The sequence below is a fragment of the Caretta caretta genome, chromosome 1, assembly GCF_965140235.1.
Source record: "Caretta caretta isolate rCarCar2 chromosome 1, rCarCar1.hap1, whole genome shotgun sequence".
Classification (NCBI taxonomy): domain Eukaryota; kingdom Metazoa; phylum Chordata; order Testudines; family Cheloniidae; genus Caretta; species Caretta caretta.
This window is the reverse complement of record NC_134206.1, coordinates 95,875,579-95,896,223: the sequence shown is the minus strand read 5'-3', so window position 1 is coordinate 95,896,223 and position 20,645 is coordinate 95,875,579. Positions and strand designations below refer to the sequence as shown.

At 41.4% G+C, this 20,645-nt stretch overlaps 2 protein-coding genes across 3 annotated transcripts in view; one reads left to right on the top strand and one right to left on the bottom strand.

The window, feature by feature from the left end:
- Positions 1–20,645, bottom strand: part of GPC6 (glypican 6) — a 1,138,485-nt gene that overhangs the window by 783,629 nt on the left and 334,211 nt on the right. For both annotated transcript variants that reach the window (XM_048853256.2, XM_048853266.2), the window contains exon 2: positions 17,280–17,438. In XM_048853256.2, the coding sequence (XP_048709213.1) occupies positions 17,280–17,438 (159 nt within the window). The remainder of the gene's footprint in view (positions 1–17,279; positions 17,439–20,645) is intronic.
- Positions 1–20,645, top strand: part of TGDS (TDP-glucose 4,6-dehydratase) — a 1,159,807-nt gene that overhangs the window by 1,064,730 nt on the left and 74,432 nt on the right. The gene's annotated exons all lie outside the window — the stretch shown is intronic.

Sequence of the window (20,645 nt, the reverse complement as noted above, 5' to 3'; positions counted from 1 at the left end):
TAACTACCAATGATGACAAAGAAATAAGACAAAGAGGCCTAGTGTGGTTAGAAACATGGGCAGAAAACAAAATAGATTCCACCTGGAAAAATGCAACAAATACAGCTAAGGTAAATAAGCCAAGACTGAAATAGAAAGCTATTACTTGAGGTCAGAGGTTGAAATTATGCCAAAAATTACCCTGGAGCAACAAATTTACTGTGAACTTGCAATGCAATGTTGCAGCAAAATAAAATTCAATTTAATTTCCGGATAGGAAAATGTATCACATCATGGACATAGGAGATGGCAGTTCCCCTCTCTATGGCATTGCTGACACTCCGTCTACAATACAGTGTGCAGGTCTGGGACGTTGCAGCACTAACAAACTGCAAGCAACTGGAAGGAATATAGAAAAGAGAAACAAAATTGATTGAAGTGATGAAAGCACTGAATTATGAGGAAAAATGAAACTTCAAGGAGGGAGATAATTTATTTTAGGGATTGAAACAAAGTGCACAGGAAACAAGCACAGGACTGCAAGTCAGCAGAGCTGGGTTCTCTTTCCAGACCTGCTGCTACCAACTTGCATGACCTGGGGCAAATCACTTCACCTCTATTAGCTTCAGTTTCCCCAATTACAAAATGGTCACAGGGAGTTGGAAGTCTTACATTCATTAATCTTTTTAAAATATTTTATCTTCTGATGGATAAACAAATCACTCAATAAAAAAACATGAAGTCTGAAAAGGAGGACAAATTTAGGGCTTAATCTATGGATATTCATTAAAAGGAAGTGGTGGTCACCCATTGTGTGAATCTTCTAAAACTGAGCTGGACAAAATACTCAAGAGTATACTTTAAAGAGTAATCCTACACTGATAAGGGTTTGAACAAGATGATTTAATAGGTTGTTTTCATTTCTAATTTCCATTCCTTTAAGACAAAGAAATGGTCGCTCCTACATTTTTCCCCCACCTCTGTGAATAATATATAGGAAGCTGTTAGGATATAGATATTCAGGTCTGTCTGTAAAGGCCTATACTCTAAGAATTTAGGTGTATTCTTATCACTTGGCTAGTTATAGAGGTATAAAAGAAAGAATCAAAATCACTGCCTGCTGGTGTAAGAGCCTTCTCTTACTGTGACAGTCTGAGGCCCTGTTCTTAGGCTAAGGCCTTTGGCTAAGCAGCAGAGGCAGCCATAAGCTGGGAAGCGAACGGTCACATCCTCACATTCCAAACTAGTCACATTGAAAGAAGGTGCTATTGGGCTCTTAGGAATACAGTCCTGTCCTGATAGTGCCTATCGCCTCCAGAGAAAGGGAAGTGCCTAGAAAATGTAAAAGGAAACTTAGTTTGATAGCATCCTGTCTGGCAAGAACTCACTTATCAATACTGGGATGTGAAATCCTCACTTCTGTATTGTTTTGTCATTATAGTTTCCACTTTGCTATTGTTTGTCTGTATAATCTCTGTCTGGTTCTGTGATTTTTTCTGTCTGCTGTATAATTAATTTTGCTGGGTGTAAACTAATTATGGTGGTGGGATATAATTGGTTACGTAATCATGTTACAATATGTTAGGATTGGTTAGTTAAATTTCAGGAAAATGATTGGTTAAGGTATAGCAAAGCAGAACTCAAGTTTTACTATATAGCCTGCAGTCAATCAGGAAGTGAGTGGGTGGGTGTGGGTGGGGGAGATGGGAACAGGGAATGGGGGTGAGGAAATTGGAATCATGTTTTGCTAAAGGGGGAGATGGGAACAGGGAATGGGAGTGAGGAAATTGGAATCATGTTTTGCTAAGGGCAGGAATGGGAACAAGGACACAGGTGTAAGGCTCTGTGGTGTCAGAGCTGGGAAGGAGGACACTAAGGAAAGAAACTGGAATCATGCTTGCTGGAAGTTCACCCCAATAAACATCGAATTGTTTGCACCTTTGGACTTCGGGTATTGTTGCTCTCTGTTCATGCGAGAAGGACCAGGGAAGGAAGCGGGTGAAGGAATAAGCCCCCTAACAGAAGCACTTGCTCTTAGCCAGAATAAGATGATATAGTCAGAAAAAAGGAAGATGTCAGAAAACTTAGTAATCATGGAGTAGAGTCGTAAATTTGGCAAACTCTGCTGTATCCAGTTCCTGAAGTGTTTGTAGGAGAAAAGCAGAGAGTATGGTAATAAGTAAATACGAAAACTGGTTCTGTCATTCTGACAAGGAAAATACAAACTTTTGCACATTTTTTAGATATTTGACATTCTTATATATTGTATGCTCACTTATGCATTTGTCATTTCCAGCTTCTTTCCTCACCCCCTACCTCACATGCATTTTCCACTGTTAACAGAAAAGCCTATTACATGACATGTAATGTACCCATTTTATAGTCTAGGCCAAAACTATACATGTTGACTGCATAAATGGTCCAAAAGAGTTCTCTGTATCTAATTAATGCTATTTGTGCCTTGACCAGTAACATGATTTTGCAAGGAACAGCAACTACAACTTCAGAACCATCCTAATCCACACAGCAGCATGAGCATCTCGTGCTACCGTGAACACCACTCCATCAGTATACAAAATGAGAATCCTTCCCCAAAATGTCTTTCGACCATCTATTGCTAATGGCTTCAGGGAAGGAACCCTACTGGAGGCAAAAGTAGATTTCCTTTTTTTTTTGTTCCCCCCCCCCCTTTTCCCACCCGTACAAGCTGTGGACTGTGAACTTTGTGACCTACTAGTATGGTTTATAGTAAAGTTGGCAGCTGGAAGTTAATGGCGATTTTAATTGTGAAAGATACCATTCTCTCCAATTAGGAAAAAATGGGAACTGAGACAGTGAAGCAACAGACATGGTGAAGAGGTTGTTCTTCTGTGTTATCTAATGCGTGAATATTGCTTTAGTCCAATTAGAGAGGTTGGCCTGTTTAAGCTGCAAAGCTCAGTACTTCTAGATAAAACCAAGATCTGTTTCCTGATGTGCCTTCTATGGCAAGACAGTTGGAAGAGACGTCTGGTCAATGCCCCAGCACTATATAAACGTGATATTCCATTAGTCCTGGCATGTTTAACAAACAAAAGCTGAAAAGTTGTTGCACAACTCACCACAGATGTTCACAGGTGGTCTATTAGCGAAAGGGATAGTGTGCAATTTCATTTGGATAGTCTGATATGAGCTTTTTAAGAGGCTAAGAACTAAGGCCCTGATGAGATGCAGGGCCTGCCACTTACTTAGTAAGAACCTGAAAACTGCTGTTTGGCAAAAGCAATCAAGTGCACAAATATACAAATGCAATATACAAATGCACAAAGCCTTGGAAACAAGCAGGGAGAACTGGAGGTCCTGGTGATGTCAAGGAATTATGACATGATTGGAAAAACAGAGACTTGGTGGGATAACTCACATGACTGGAGTACTGTCATGGATGGTTATAAACTGTTCAGGAAGGACAGGCAGGGCAGAAAAGGTGGGGGAGTAGCACTGTATGTAAGGGAGCAGTATGACTGCTCAGAGCTCCGGTATGAAACTGCAGAAAAACCTGAGTGTCTCTGGATTAAGTTTAGAAGCGTGAGCAGCAAGGGTGATGTAGTGGTGGGAGTCTGCTATAGACCACCGGACCAGGGGGATGAGGTGGATGAGGCTTTCTTCCGGCAACTCGCAGGAGCTACCAGATCGCACACCCTGGTTCTCATAGGCGACTTGAATCTTCCTGATATCTGCTGGGAGAGCACTACAGCGGTGCATAGACAATCCAGGAAGTTTTTGGAAAATGTAGGGGACAATTTCCTGGTGCAAGTGCTAGAGGAGCCAACTAGGAGGGGGAGCTTTTCTTAACCTGCTGCTCACAAACCGGGAAGAATTAGTGGGGGAAGCAAAAGTGGATGGGAATCTGGGAGGCAGTGACCATGAGTTGGTTGAGTTCAGGATCCTGACACAGGGAAGAAAGGCAAGCAGCAGAATACAGACCCTGGACTTCAGGAAAGCAGACTTCGACTCCCTCAGGGAACTGATGGGTAGGATCCCCTGGGGGAATAACATGAAGGGGAAAGGAGACCAGGAGAGCTGGCTGTATTTCAAGGAATCCCTATTGAGGTTACAGGGACAAAACATCCCGATGTGTTGAAAGAATAGTAAATATGGCAGGCGACCAGCTTGGCTTAACGGTGAAATCCTTGCGGATCTTAAACATAAAAAAGAAGCTTACAAGAAGTGGAAGATTGGACAAATGACCAGGGAAGAGTATAAAAATATTGCTCGGGCATGTAGGAATGAAATCAGGAGGGCCAAATCACACCTGGAGCTGCAGCTAGCAAGAGATGTTAAGAGTAACAAGAAGGGTTTCTTCAGATATGTTGGCAACAAGAAGAAAGCCAAGGAAAGTGTGGGCCCCTTACTGAATGAGGGAGGCAACCTAGTGACAGAGGATGTGGAAAAAGCTAATGTACTCAATGCTTTTTTTGCCTCTGTCTTCACTAACAAGGTCAGCTCCCAGACTGCTGCGCTGGGCATCACAGCATGGGGAGTAGGTGGCCAGCCCTCTGTGGAGAAAGAAGTGGTTAGGGACTATTTAGAAAAGCTGGACGTGCACAATTCCATGGGGCCGGACGAGTTGCATCCGAGGGTGCTAAAGGAATTGGCGGCTATGATTGCAGAGCCATTGGCCATTATCTTTGAAAACTCATGGCGAACGGGGGAAGTCCCGGATGACTGGAAAAAGGCTAATGTAGTGCCAATCTTTAAAAAAGGGAAGAAGGAGGATCCTGGGAACTACAGGCCAGTCAGTCTCACCTCAGTCCCCGGAAAAATCATGGAGCAGGTCCTCAAGGAATCAATCCTGAAGCACTTACATGAGAGGAAAGTGATCAGGAACAGTCAGCATGGATTCACCAAGGGAAGGTCATGCCTGACTAATCTAATTGCCTTCTATGATGAGATTACTGGTTCTGTGGATGAAGGGAAATCAGTGGATGTATTGTTTCTTGACTTTAGCAAAGCTTTTGACACAGTCTCCCACAGTATTCTTGTCATCAAGTTAAAGAAGTATGGGCTGGATGAATGCACTATAAGGTGGGTAGAAAGTTGGCTAGATTGTCGGGCTCAACGGGTAGTGATCAATGGCTCCATGTCTAGTTGGCAGCCGGTATCAAGGGGAGTGCCCCAAGGGTCGGTCCTGGGGCCGATTTTGTTCAATATCTTCATAAATGATCTGGAGGATGGTGTGGATTGCACTCTCAGCAAATTTGCGGATGATACTAAACTAGGAGGAGTGGTAGATACGCTGGAGGGAAGGGATAGGATACAGAGGGACCTAGACAAATTGGAGGATTGGGCCAAAAGAAATCTGATGAGGTTCAATAAGGATAAGTGCAGGGTCCTGCACTTAGGACGGAAGAACCCAATGCACAGCTACAGACTAGGGACTGAATGGCTAGGCAGCAGTTCTGCGGAAAAGGACCTAAGGGTGACAGTGGACGAGAAGCTGGATATGAGTCAACAGTGTACCCTTGTTGCCAAGAAGGCCAATGGCATTTTGGGATGTATAAGTAGGGGCATAGTGAGCAGATCGAGGGACGTGATCGTTCCGCTCTATTCGACATTGGTGAGGCCTCATCTGGAGTACTGTGTCCAGTTTTGGGCCCCACACTACAAGAAGGATGTGGATAAATTGGAGAGAGTCCAGTGAAGGGCAACAAAAATGATTAGGGGTCTGGAACACATGACTTATGAGGAGAGGCTGAGGGAACTGGGATTGTTTAGTCTACAGAAGAGAAGAATGAGGGGGGATTTCATAGCTGCTTTCAACTACCTGAGAGGTGGTTCCGAAGAGGATGGTTCTAGACTATTCTCAGTGGTGGAAGAGGACAGGACAAGGAGTAATGGTCTCAAGTTGCAGTGGGGGAGGTTTAGGTTGGATATTAGGAAAAACTTTTTCACTAGGAGGGTGGTGAAACACTGGAATGCGTTACCTAGGGAGGTGGTAGAATCCCCTTCTTTAGAGGTTTTTAAGGTCAGGCTTGACAGAGCTCTGGCTGGGATGATTTAGTTGGGGATTGGTCCTGCTTTGAGCAGGGGGTTGGACTAGATGACCTCCTGAGGTCCCTTCCAACCCTGATATTCTATGATTCTATGATTCTAAGTCAATGTGCTGATTTACCTTCACTTGACACTATTTGTGCCACAACTGCATATGCATTTAAGAAACACGGAAGTCATTCAGTGCTGGATTATTGATTGTTTCACAAGTAAGATGTCCTATTGGTTTCTTTTCTTCCTCCTGTCTGATTTTGCCAGTGACCTGTAAGGCTCCGAGGTCCTCAGAGGTCAACTTTGAAATCATACAGGAAAATAAGATAACCACGTTAGACATAGCTCTGAGTATTTCATCTCCAAAACCTGCTAAGAATAATTGTCTTAGCTGCTGGAATAATTGTCCCATTTTCACCCTTTTCCCCATTCCTTTTAGCAGAATAGAGCAAAGCAATTTTTCTTATTTAAAAGGACAAAATATTTTAGTTGATTTGAAATTGTCTGCTACTATGTATGAACCTCAGACTAAGGGTCACCTTGTGACACTAGTTCATATACTACCATATCCAGTATTCTTGAAGAATCTGGAGATTTCCCACAAAAGCCTAAACATATTCATTATATTGATAAAAGAAATCTAAGGTTGGAATGAAATGTAAGGTTTTAGTTTAGCAGAAGAGGATTTAACAAGAAAAATATATAGGATATCAGTGCCATGGGTACAAGCCTAAAACAGAAACAAAGATGCCTCATTTGCACAACAATAATCTCTAACAATACCTTTCAAATCACTCCAGCTAGAGGTCATTTTATCCCATCCATTTTTGTTGCTTCTAAATGATCTTCAAATATTTTAAGCTAATCAAAGATTTTATTGATCGATGCTTCCTTTTATTATTTGCTACAAAATAAATATTACTTTGCCTTTCTCTCCCTGACTACATTTCCAATATACCCATCTGAATCTTGCTCCAGTTTTTCTAGTAATGGTATAGAAAGATCAAAGATTGATGTTCATGAGTTTGATGTTCACCTGCAATATGAAGGATATGAAAGAGGCATCTTTTGAGCTTTAGGCATACTTAATTCTTTACCTACAATTATTTATTGTAGGTGCAGAATTATTTCCTTAATTATTTACCATGTCAAGATGCCTTACCAGGTCTTGATTTTTATTTTTCATGTAGCATTGGTCTATGTTCCAGGTAGTATAAAAATCAATATACAGTAGAATACATTTTAACAAATCCTTATTTTATCTTAGTATATATAAAGTAGTGTCAGGTTGCCCAAGGAAACTGTAATAAAAATAATTCTAAAAGTACTGACACAGACATGACCAGCATCATATATCTTTCTGACATCTTAATAGTATATCTTCTAATTAAGCTGTTTGTAAAAGGGGTACCAGAAAAGTGGTACATTGATCTAACTAAGCCCTTTGGACATTTTATTCAAAGCTGGAAAAATGCTTATTGCTATGGATATTAACATTGCTTCCCTTCAAGCTGTGTGTTTGATGGGCCTGATTACACATTCTTCCTGCACTCTGAAGTCTCCTTTGAGTTCAGTAGGGAGTTGTAGGTGCCTGAAGGAATGTAGGTTCAGACATGAATGTGATATAATCAACAATAAAAAGATTCTTCCTGCTGTACACTGTAAGTAGCCTTCCTCCTTTAACCACGGCTGCAAACTAAACCAAGTCCTACAACTCCTACACACACGAATAATCCCATTAATTTCAGTGGCACTGTCATAAATATAAAGGGAAGGGTAAACCCCTTTAAAATCCCTCCTGGCCAGAGGAAAAATCCTCTCACCTGTAAAGGGTTAAGAAGCTAAAGGCAACCTCGCTGGCACCTGACCAAAATGACCAATGAGGAGACAAGATACTTTCAAAAGCTGGGAGGAGGGAGAAAAACAAAGGGTCTGTGTCTGTCTGTATGCTGCTTTTGCTGGGGACAGAACAGGAATGGAGTCTTACTTTTAGTAAGTAATCTAGCTAGGTATGTGTTAGATTATGATTTCTTTAAATGGCTGAGAAAAGAGCTGTGCTGAATAAAATGACTATTCCTGTCTGTGTGTCTTTTTTGTAACTTAAGGTTTTGCCTAGAGGAATTCTCTATATTTTGAATCTAATTACCCTGTAAGGTATCTACCATCCTGATTTTACAGAGGTGATTCCTTTACTTCTATTAAAAAAGTCTTCTTGTAAGAAAACTGAATGCTTTTTCATTGTTCTAAGATCCAAGGGTTTGGGTCTGTGGTCACCTATGCAAATTGGTGAGAATTTTTACCAAACCTTTCCCAGGAAGTGGGGTGCAAGGGTTGGGAGGATTTTGGGGAGAAAGATGTGTCCAAACCACGTTTCCCAGTAAACCCAGATAAAGTTTGGTGTTGGCAGTGGAAATCCAAGGGTAAAATAATTTTGTACCTTGGGGAAGTTTTAACCTAAGCTGGTAAAAGTAAGCTTAGGAGGTTTTCATGCAGGTCCCCACATCTGTACCCTAGAGTTCAGAGTGGGGAAGGAACCTTGACAGGCACTCAGTACCTAAGGACTACCCAGATGAGAAAAGGGTTGCAGAACTGGGGCCTCTAAAATTTGATAGGGCAACATTATGCTTCTCAATCCTTGCATGAACTCCCACAGATACCATGGACTTGAACACATGAATTGAGGCCAGAATCAAAATACATTGAATTCTTGCTTGACATTTTTAAAGCACTGCTATGTCACTTTGTTCCAATGTTTCTTTTCAGAAATGGTTAAATTCATGCATAAAATCTGTTTCTATTCATGCATGAAATCCCACAAAAGTGATGAAGCCTGTGGCAAGCAATGTACTGCTCCAATATGCAGATACCCAGCTCACTAGTTACACTTCTATAACTACATAAAGTTACACCTGCTCAGAAATATAAAAGAGAGGAATGCACCATTAAAAAGATCTGTTTAAAATTCTCCTTCAAAAATGGTCAGGATGTCACGGCTTTCTGTGAACTGACTTTGGGCATATGTATTATAAGATGAAATTCACCCCTGTACAGAGGACCAACACAAGACGGGCATGCCACGTACGTCCCACTTGAAGCCTTATTTTGAGGGCTGAAGAGAGACTGAAGGGGACCCTGGTCCTTTGCACAGGGGTGAATTTTACTACATAAAGAGTAGAGCATTGCAAGGTGCCACTGACACCAAGGCAGGGAATTTACTAATGAAAGATCCCACAAATCTGCAAATCTCTACAAAGATTCCAGGCTTTTAGGATATCCTGTGGTACTTTTTTGACTTTTTGAAAATTATTTAATCCCTTTAGCTGTTCTATGAGCACTGGTAACAATTATTAAATTGAACTCTTCATGAAAGCTTGGATCATGGTTCTGAATGAAACCAGTAGCTCTGCCAAAGACTGAATCCTTGGGAGAAAAATCTACTATTACTAAATAGGAAAGATAACTTCTGAAAAGTACAGAACAAGAATTACATATTATTATTTGTTTTGTGTGTTATTTATTTTTCCATTATTCTTACTCAGTATCTCTCAAATCTTAATCTTTGATGATAAGATCATGATTGCCTCCCTATAAATATATTTTAGTGCTGTAATGTTATAAAGGGCCTGATCCTGAGCTGTTCTGGTCAAACTGTGTCTATACTGTTCCATTGGGAATAGTAAACCTGGTAATTACTGTGAGTGTCCATTGACAGGGCCTGGATACTACAGGGGGATGTTTTTAGAGGGACTCAGATCGTAGGATGCAACTATTGTTAACCTGCCAGCAAAGAAAGGACTGGCAGCCCTCCGAGGAGACTGTTTGCATGGCTAACAGGCTGGTGGTGTCATGGAGCTGACATCCCATAAAGCACAATCAAATCTCTCTCTTGATGAGGCAAGGGGTAACAAAGTGGCTCACAATCCCAGGCACCTGGAGATCACATCAGAATCACCAGGCCTGATTTAACTGGACCGAGAGGGGTGTATTAAAAGCATACTCATGGCACACAAGCACTTATTGTCTTTTAAATCCTTAAACCAATCATTGCAGTGCTAAAAATGACATTTCTGGGAATACTGCTGCCAGTCAGGGGACTTGCAGTTTCCAAGAAAGCAAGTTCAGCAAAGTGGAAGAGGTGGGCTGAAATAATGAGAGGACAAGGAGCCATTATTTAAGAAAAGAAATATTAAAACAGAGAGTTGTCTGAAATGAGCAGAGATGTGAAGTTTACTTGGTTTACTGTATCACCTAGCTTTCTAGGATTCCAGAGTTCCTGCTTCCGGCCATATTATTTCAAGGATTTCTTTAAATTTTCCAGTTCTCTGAAGATAAGTAAAAGTATAATGTAAGGAGGACAGCAGTAAAACAATAATGCACTGGTTAAGAGATTCACGTCAAAAATAATATTTGTCCATTTAATGAATATCAAGAATAAGAAACAAGAAGTAGTAAGGCAACTGTTTCTATTATCCTGTAGGTGGGTATTGTTCCTTTGCAGCCTGGATTAGAGATGCTACCCTTATTACTGATTCTTAGCTCAAGGTTTACTTTTGGTGCATATCACATAATAGACAGCAGCTAGTGACAAAGAATTACAAGTAGGTAAATGAGGGCATCTATCATTTGTCTTTGGGGCGGGGACTGTCCTTTTATTCTGTGTTTGTAAAGCGCCTAGCACAATGGGATCATGTATGTCCCTGACTGGAGCTCCTAAGTGCTCTGACAATACAAATAAAATTATAGTAATTTGTCCAGAGTTACAAATGGTTAGCTGTCATTAACATCCAACAGTTAAGACACTGATTCCATGATTAGAGCCTGTTCTGGACCCATACGCATCAGAAGACCTCAATCACATGAGCAGTCCCTTGTGGCTTCAGTGTTCTCACATAAGGAATGTTATTCACCTGCATATGCATTTGCAGAATTGGGCCATTAAGGTTGAAAAGCTGTTTTCATTCTAAGTGACTCTCTTAACATTAAAAAAAAATCCTATTTGGCCCAAAGTTTCTTATTCAGAGTTTCAAGGCAGATTAAATATTATTCAAAAATTTTTAATTGCTCAAAAAAGCATTTTCCCCACCCAATCAATCTGAAGTACTTACATAGCCCCCGTTGCCACACTATGTGAGCGCATCCAATTTTCAGTGTATTTATCCTCACAATTCCCCTGTGAAGTAGGGAAGTGTTATCATCCTAATTTTACAGAAGGGGAACTGAGACACAAAGTAAGTGACTTGTCCAAGATCACACAGGAAGTCTGGCGCAGAAAAGGGATTTGATTATTAATTATATATTGATTTTATACTAACTTTTTAAAGATCAATTTATTTTGAGCAGTGTGTGTTTAGCAATGCAGGTTCATTAAGTTACAAAATCCACTAACGGGGAGTTGCCGTTTAGCCAAGGATGCCAGGAGATGCACAAATCGCTCTCACCCACAAGTTTTGCATAAAGAGAGAGTTATTTTTACTAACACTGCTATTTAGCAAAAAGAAAAGGAGTACTTGAGGCACCTTAGAGACTAACCAATTTATTTGAGCATAAGCTTTCGTGAGCTACAGCTCACTTCATCGGATGCATACTGTGGAAAGTACAGAAGATGTTTTTGGTTAGTCTTAAGGTGCCACAAGTACTCCTTTTCTTTTTGCGAATACAGACTAACATGGCTGTTACTCTGAAAACTGCTATTTAGGGTAATCTTTATAGCCCTCTTTCTAACCCTACAAAATATGCAGCACCAGCTGAAGGGTCATTAAAGAATATAAATAGCATCAAGTATATGGATCCCTAGGTCTCTATGGCTGTAAAAAGAGGCTGGGGGACTACCTTCATAACTCCATGGGATAAATCAATACAGTTGAAGCTTTTTCTTTATTCTGTTTGGGATATTTTTCTTAAATGTCTCACACATTCTGCTCAAGGCTAGCCATGTCCACTAAAGCTGCTGACAACTATTCTCAGACACTTTTTCATTTCAATACCACCATTTATTGGAACAACACCTTTTCCATGATTTTCATATGGCTGAGGAGACAGCATTTCTTTGATCAGTATCAAATCAATTTAACTGAAATAAAATTCTTTCTGTAACTTGCCTATAGTTACTCAAAGGATTAGTGAGAAAATGTCACTCAACAGATACTAGTCTGCTCATTAACATTCAGGAAAAAATCCTGTGGTCGGGTTGGTTTCAGCTGCTGATAGAACAATACTTAAAAGAAATTGGCTTGTCTGTGAAACAGCTGCTCAGCAAAGCCACCATGCAAGGGAAATGGTGATATTAAGATGATAATATTACAACTACTCTGGGAGCATAATGTATTTTAAACTGCTTTGGTATGCAGTGGGGATCTGAGAATTAGAACTTGATTGCTTGTCGATTACTAGTGATGTGAAGCACCTGATCACTACATGGATCGGTTCTGTTGAAAACCTTGAACTAAAAGAGTAAAATCATGGCTGCTGAGACTCCAAGTGTTCTTTGAATTTTCTGTCATCCCACCTTTCAAATGTTTAGCAAGTCTATTTCTAACAGAGATATTTTGCTATCTGTTTGCAATACAGTTTGCCCAGAATGATCACTATTCTTATTCTTCCTTGGACAAGATTTTGGGGTCAAGAAGCACTGAATCATCTGTACAAACGTGAAACTTGCAAATAAAACAGTGCAATACAACAGGCCAGTAGAGGCATTGGTATGGAGATTTGGGCAGTAGATATCTATCTCTAGCTATCATGAAGTCTCTTAGCTCACAGAGCTGGCCAAAAAAATTAATGATCTCTCAGGTGGATCTGGGGTAACTGGGATCTCGCTTGGCAGCCTTTAATGCTTCCCACCAGACTGGAGACAGAGGGCTGGGATAAGATTACAATGTGGTTCTATACGAGAGTTCAGAGATCCGAACACACAAAACACATTGCAGGATTAGCACCCATTTTATGCATATCATATGATATTTTTATACTATACACACAAAAACACACAGTACAAGAACATTAAGTTTGCAACTTCCAGCACTCAAAAGTTAGTAAATGCCAGTATTAAGGTTGCTCATTAAGTGAGGTTCATCTATTCTGTGCACTAACTGAATCAGAGGTTCTGAGGAAAAAAATAGTATATGATTATGTGATTAAAGATGGTAAAATAATGGTAAGTGGGTTAAGTTAAGGTTGCCCAGGCATCCTTAATTCTGGGATTTCCTAATTTTTGAGTACTTGACTTTGACACCTTAATAATGTTTATTTTAATTTAGGGTGGGCCACTTGTGTGTATAATTTCCTAGGTTTTTGAAAAGTTTAACTGAAAAATCAGAAAGTCCATCATGTGGTATCATATTGTCCCTCACATTGGTCATCAGCAATGCTGGAAACTTTAGATTCAGCACACAGACCTCTGCTGCTTTCCCTAAGAGTATGTGATAGCAGTAATAGGTTGTCATCCTGTATGTGACCAACAAGGGGGAGGGGGCATGACACTTTGCCAGTGAGTTTCACAGGTATTTGCTGACAGCTGAGGAATAGTGAGACTCAGGACTTATCTATACAAAGAGTTACTGAGTGGCAAGCTAGTGCACCATAGATTTATACCCCAGCATGCCACACACTACCTGGCCATGGACCTTTCTTACCTCATGATAAGAGTTCCATAGTCTATTAGAGAACTTTTTGTGCATGGGCGCATGGGTCCATGTGGTAGAGCTGGAAGGGACCTTGGTCATTGAGTCCAATCCCCTGCCTTCACAGCAGGACTTATTTTTGCCTCAGATCCCTAACTTGCCCCCTCAAGGATTGAACTCACAACCCTGGGTTTAGCAGGCCACTGCTCAAACCACTGAGCTATCCCTCCCCACAATTTTTACAGGGACACAAAGGCAGGCTCCCTGCTAAGTTTCAAGTCCCTGCTCCAAAGCATGGGGGCACTAAAACTATTCAAAATGAAGGTCACTAGAATATTTTAAATGGGCAAAACACTGCATTTGCCCCAGGCTCATTCTTGAAAAGGGCTGAACCATTTTGGCTATAATTTTCCCCAAAATAATTAACCCTGAACCGGACACCTAGCATGGAAAATTTCAGCCCAATTGGCTAAAGTTTGTCAACATTATAAGAAACTAAAAACAAGGTCCTCTAATGGGAAGTGTCAGGCAATCTTTATAATAGGTGGGCCTACCACCTCCATCTATAACTGAAAACTAGTATTCACGTAAAGTGTTTGAAGTGGTATTTTTGAGACTGATAAAATGAGCTGGAACATAATGCAAAGTGAAGGTTTTGAATATTACCCTTACGTTCTTCCACTCCTTTCCTAAAACAAGGCTAAGATCAGCCTTGACTTCACTGCTCAAGTTATTTATCAGTTTTTTCTAAAAACCTCTTCCATTATATTTAATGACTTTTTGTATGTGTTTTATTTTACTGGTCCCAAAAATTTCAACATATGCACAAACACACATGTATTTTTGATTGCCGATACGTGCGTATCTTGATGCACACGAGTACGGGACAGCAACTTCCATTAAACACCCACAATTTGTTTTATTTATTTTTATTATGTTTAAGGTGGTAGTGCTTACAAGCATGGACCATGACCCCACCACATTAGGCCCTGTACAAACACAGATCAAGAGAGATGGTCCAAGCTTCAAAGAGCTTACGGTCCAACTAGTCTAAAAATCTAATTGTTCTTTCAGCATAAAGAATGCCCTATCATTTTAAACTGCTTCAAAGCCCAGACAGACTACAGGTAGTCCTCTAGTGAAGATGAAGGCTACTTGATGGGTATGTTATTCCATGGGAATATCTGCAGTGCCAAGGAGGACTCAACATTTCTTGCATATAAAAAGAATACCTCAAGAACAATTACAGAATCTGATTAAAGGACTATGAAATGAAGCTCAGTTGTTCAGTGACAACACTTGAACTTCAAATGACAAGCACTCTCTTAAAAAAAAATCATAAAATGTACAGATTCCAAGGTCAGAAGAGACCATTACAATCTAGTCTGACCTCCTGCATAAAACAGGCCAAAAAACCTCATCTAGTAATATCTGCATCAAGTCCATAATTTCTGTTTGAGCTACAGCATCTTTAAGAAAGATATCCAGTCTCGATTTAAAGATTTCAAGTGATGGAGAATCCACCACAGACTTATTTATTCAGTGTAGTAATATAAAAAAGCATCAAATTATAAAGAGTACAGAAAAGGAATCAGCTGAAACCTATGACAAACTATTGACAATCTGCAAGCATTTTTAGTAACGTACATAACTCACCAAATTCTATTGACTATACTGGTTTCCATGCACAAATGGAAGAAATCCCTGCAGCTGCTGTTGAGGGTTTTAAATTGTTACTTCTATTTAAAAAATCATCGTTGAATATTGCACGTGCTCCAAGACTATTTTTAAAATACAAAAATGAAGCTTTTAAATTTTCACAAACTCAAACAGAATCCTGAAGGTGCACTCTACACAGTCAGCTCCAAATCACATGCAACAGATTACACAATTAAAAGATTATATAATAAATTCATACCGCACCATCATTCTGGTACCTGAATGCACATTCCCAGCATTCCCTCCAAGAATCATTTTCCACACTGTAAATTATAGCAGCATAGGGGCTGGGAGAAGGGGATAGGGAATCCACAACCGCCTTCTCCCATCAGCGGAAGGAAGTGGGAAATATATGCCTCCCCAAAACTTTCCACTATGCTCCTCTTCACCCCCCATCATCACTAGCTTTTCCTGACCAAGGTTGCTTGTCTTCCTTGTCATGTGACAGTGGGAAACTATCACAAAAAGTCACATTCTTCTCACAGTGAAGCAAAATTTTAATGGAATAAGGAAAACGGTATTATCCTAAAAGCTACAATCTCTCCCAGCACTTCACTGTACAACTTCAATGTGGAACCTTCCCCTGTCCCCCGTCTGGCTTCCTAATTGAAAATTAAAATCTAATAAAATAAAATAATAATAACAACAACACCACACATCCTCACTCTTTGTACATAGAATTGCTGATACTGGCTTCCAATTCCCCACACAGCATCAGCATTCAACCTGCTAACCCCATGAAATTACACAAATTAGCCTTCATTGTCCCCAGCAAAACTTCCAATCCCAGTCTAACACATTTCTATTTTCTTCCATCCTGTCCCAAGAACAACAGATACGCACAGATCCATGCCATGTTCAGCAGGATTGACCAACCCGCCTCAAAACTTACATTCCAGTAGAAGTTCTACATGGGGAAAGAAACATTCGGAGAAAACTCTGCTTCTCCTTTGCCATGCGGGTTATGCTCCTCTGTGCATGTGCCACACACATTTCTTAAAGAGAGGTGTCTTGCCCACTTATGAATATTATGAAATACATAGAAGGAAACAGTCAAAATGTATCTAGACCTCAGATGAATGCGTATACGGACACAGTTGTGATTGAACATATTAAACTTGTTATTTTGGCACTTACTACTTTGTGATTTATAATGAGAAAGATTTATTTAATAAATAGTGCCCACGGGAGAATAAGGACAGGGGAGGAAAAAAAACATTTTACATTCATTGCTAAAGAAAACTACTGTGGGTGAATTGTCAGAGCAAGTCTCTGATCCCTTTCCCAGATCTTCCTAAACTGGAGAAAGGAGAGATCATAGTACTGAATGGAAAGAAAAATAACCAAAAATCTGTCTGTCAATTTTTGTAGAAGTAGATTTCAATACTTCCTCAGTGGTTTGTAGTGAAATTCCTCCCATGTGTGTGCAAGCCGTGGGTGCTCAGAGGGACACTGTACTTCACAGGGAAAGTGTTGGAACTCAGAAGAAAGAGTAAGCCAGCCTATAGACTACAAAAAACAGCTTTACCCTAACAAAAATCATGGTTAGGGTAAAAGTCCATAGTTCATCTTGCAACAGTGAATGTAATTGCAAGCCTAAAAATTGCATTTGAAATTAGGAGAGGAAAAATTATGTATCTTATGGCGATCTCTCCCTCTCTTAAAAAAAATAGCCAAGTTTGCAGACACTCAACTGCCTGATTCTTTATGTTACTGTAATTAAAGGCAATAGTCACAGAGCTGATAAAGGGCATAAGCTATAAAGTTAACCCTTATCTTAGCTAAGATGATAACTGCAACAGTGGTATCAAATTGTAAAGGAAAAAAAATCAGAATATATTCTGGATAATGGACTCGTGTACAATTCCGGAAGTCAACTTGAAGGCTTGAAGGCTCATTTTCTCAATCTCCAAAGAGTAAGCAAATTATACCCCAACCTACCATCAAACTTCTTGTGCCTGGACACAAAGGTGGTACGCACAAAGTGACTTGTTTCCTCCACCAAGTTTTCAAACTCCAGTTTGCTCTGTTGGCTCAACTTGTCCTCCATTTCTGTGGTGCAGCATGTATACTCCTGAGGACAGATTCTCAAATGTTCCCCTGCAATAGTAAGAGAAAGCATATTGTGGACTCACCAAAAATGAGCAACAGGTTCTGATTACCTTAATGTACACAGTGCTCCTGAAATGCACACCTTTTTATTGAGGGTGCATGAACAAATATACTGATCAAATATAGAAACAATCATCTCTCTGCAAGATCATTTCCCTGACAATCCAGTCCTAATGTGGGAACACTTTGCATCTGACCTACAATTTAGCCTCATTCTTGGATTCCTTACCAAATAGGGACTTTTGTCTTTGCAATGCCATTTTGATAAGCTTTGCAATTCAAATGAGACTCTCTCAAGGTTAAACTGATTCTTAATTGAAGAATCCCTTTATGTAAATCTCGAGGACAGTTGCTTGCATTTTGATTTGTCCTGAGAAATACCTGGCGACAAGGCCAGTAATAAAGCTTTCAGAGCTTTTTCTCTACCAAACCTCAGATATGAGAATTACAAATTTTGGCAGCTTTGCCATACTCTGTTAGACACAAAGGGTTGGCCTGGGCAGAAAAGGGAAGAAAGAGGATGTTTCCCTGACGTGTCTTTCTGCCTGTTGGACTGCCTTAGTGCAGCAACACTTTCTTTCCACTTTCTCCCTTCTGCTCAAGCAAGTGTATTTTAATAGCAATGTTTGGGTTCCACACATTTTCTTGGATGACATTTCTTGTCAGACACAGCAAATGCTCCACTTGAAGCAAGAACACGATGAAGGGTTTAATTAATGCTTATGCTATATGGAAATGCAACGTAAAAGGTAATGAAAGCCTCTTATTTACTTCAATAGATTTCTCTCTTTATGCAGTGACAATATTGCCTTCTTCAGTGCAATTTCCAAGTGGAAGCCAATTCTGTAGCTCATGAAATTAAAATGGTCTGTTATTACATGAAATGTGAATTTCCAATTGATGTTGTACTCTGGGTGTCAGAAATGTTTAGCCTGGGCTGTATGAAAGGAGGGAAATCCACCTCCCTGCTGAGAAGTAAGAAAAATGATAGGCCTCTTCTTGTAAAGCAATGAAAACATTTAGCTTTTCATATACTATATCCTGAGTAAATTCCTCTGCAAACCTTTATATGATGCAAATAAGATGATGGACAAAGCTCAAGGACTAAATACATACTGGGGACCTAATTATTTACACCAAGGCCACTTTGCACCACTTTGGAGTGTAAAGAGGACCTAAAGTTTGTGAGTTTGTGAGCATGAGTGAGAACCAGGCCCTGGGTTGCTCTCAGAAGAGAGATATAATTTAGTTATCGCACCATTAAAACAATTCTGGTATTAAAAATAAGTACACATGCTTAGAACAAACATTGTGTTGCACATGAATCTGCCCTTACTTTATTCCATTTTTTTAAAGCCTTTTGTTTTGAAGTGCAAACATTCCCAATAAGCCTCAAAGATTTAATTTGTTCCTCTGTGAGTTTTCACATAGGAAGTTTCTTTTAGAAATCTGAAAACTTTACAAAAAATGTAGACATGAGACATCTTGAAGGAGGGTTATTTCATCATCACTCTGACTACCTATTTGTACTGCAGTCATAACAAGGAGGCCCCTAATCATGGACCAGGACCCCATTATGCGAGGCACTATACACAGTGGTGAGCTGGAGCCGGTTCACACCAGTTTGCTAGAACCGGGACAACTGGTTCTAAAAGGGCTTCTAAATTTAACAACTGGACAAAAGTGGTGCCTTAGGCGCCAACTCCGTGGGTGCTCCAGGGCTGGAGCACCCACGGGGAAAATCTGATGGGTGCAGAGCACCCACTGGCAGCTCTCTGCCCCGCCCCAGCTCACCTCCACTCCACCTCCGCCTCCTCCCCTGAACGCGCCACCCTGCTCTGCTTCTCCGCCCCCCAACCCCCGCCCCCGGCTTCCCACAAATCAGCTGTTCGTGTGGGAAGCCAGGGGGCTGAGAAGCAAGCAGCGGCTTCGCGCTCAGGCCCAGGGAGGCAGAGGTGGAGCAGAGGGGAGCTGGGATGGGCGGGGGAGCAAGAGGAGGGCCGCCCGCGCCACAGCAGGTAACCCGGGGTGGACGCGCAGGGGAACCGCTCCCTGCCCCAGCTCACCTCCGCCTCCCTGGGCCTGAGTGCGAAGCCGCCGCTTGCTTCTCAACCCTTCCCAGCTTCCCACACAAACAGCTGATTCGCAGGAAGCCAGGGCAGGGGGTGGAGAAGCAGAGCGGGGCGATGCATTCAGGGGAGGAGGCGGAGCAGAGGTGAGGTGAGCTGGGGCCAGGTGGGGAGTTGCCGGTGGGTGCTCTGCACCCACCAAATTTTCCCCGTGGGTGCTCCAGCCCCAGAGCACCCACGGAGTCGGCGCCTAAGGTGCCACTTTTGATGTGATCTGTGGGGGGAGAGGCCGCTACCCCTGCTCCCACCCAGCTACGCTCCCCCGCCCCTGGGAGCCAGAGGCACCTGCCGGATGCTTCCTGGGAGCTGCCCCAGGTAAGCACCGCCGGGACTCCCCACCTCGCCTCCCGGCAGGTCCCTCTGGCTCTTAGGGGCAGGGTGGGCACCCACTACGGTGGCCCACGAGACCCTCCTGCCCAGTTCTGGGGGCAGTCAGGGGACAGGGGTGGATGGGGCAGAGGTCTGGGGGGGGGCATCAAGGAACACAGGGGGTTGGATGGGGCAGGAGTCCCCGGGGGAAGGAGGTGGGCCACAACCCCCTCGTGGGATGAGGAGGGAACCAGTTGTTAAGATTTTGGCAGCTCATCACTGACTATACAAACAAACAAAAAAGAGTGGTGGGCATTAGTGATGATCTCACTGCTTATCAGAGGTCAGAAACAGAAAGAAGAATGAAAATTAGATGACTTTGAAAAATCTGTCATTACAAGCGGATTTGCCCATCTGAAGTGCTTATGTAACATTAAGAAAACGTTGCTAGACATCCCCTTTCCAAATGTCAGAAAATCCTCATGCAAAAAGACTCAATAGCCTTCTGGTTTGCAACTGAAAACCCTGGAGAAACATGTACTTTCCTCTTTCCAGCTTTGGAGATAGTTTATGCTTGCTTTACATCACAACTACTTCTTTTTGTCTCTCTTTTTTCCCATGTTCTCATGAACTTCGGCGTTTATTCAGTTCCTCTCTTTTCTCCCCATGTCTGTTTTTTGTTGGCCTTATCTTATATCAGACCTGTTTGTTGTCGTTTCTATTGAATATCAGCTAATAATCAGGGTTCAGTGCTTAA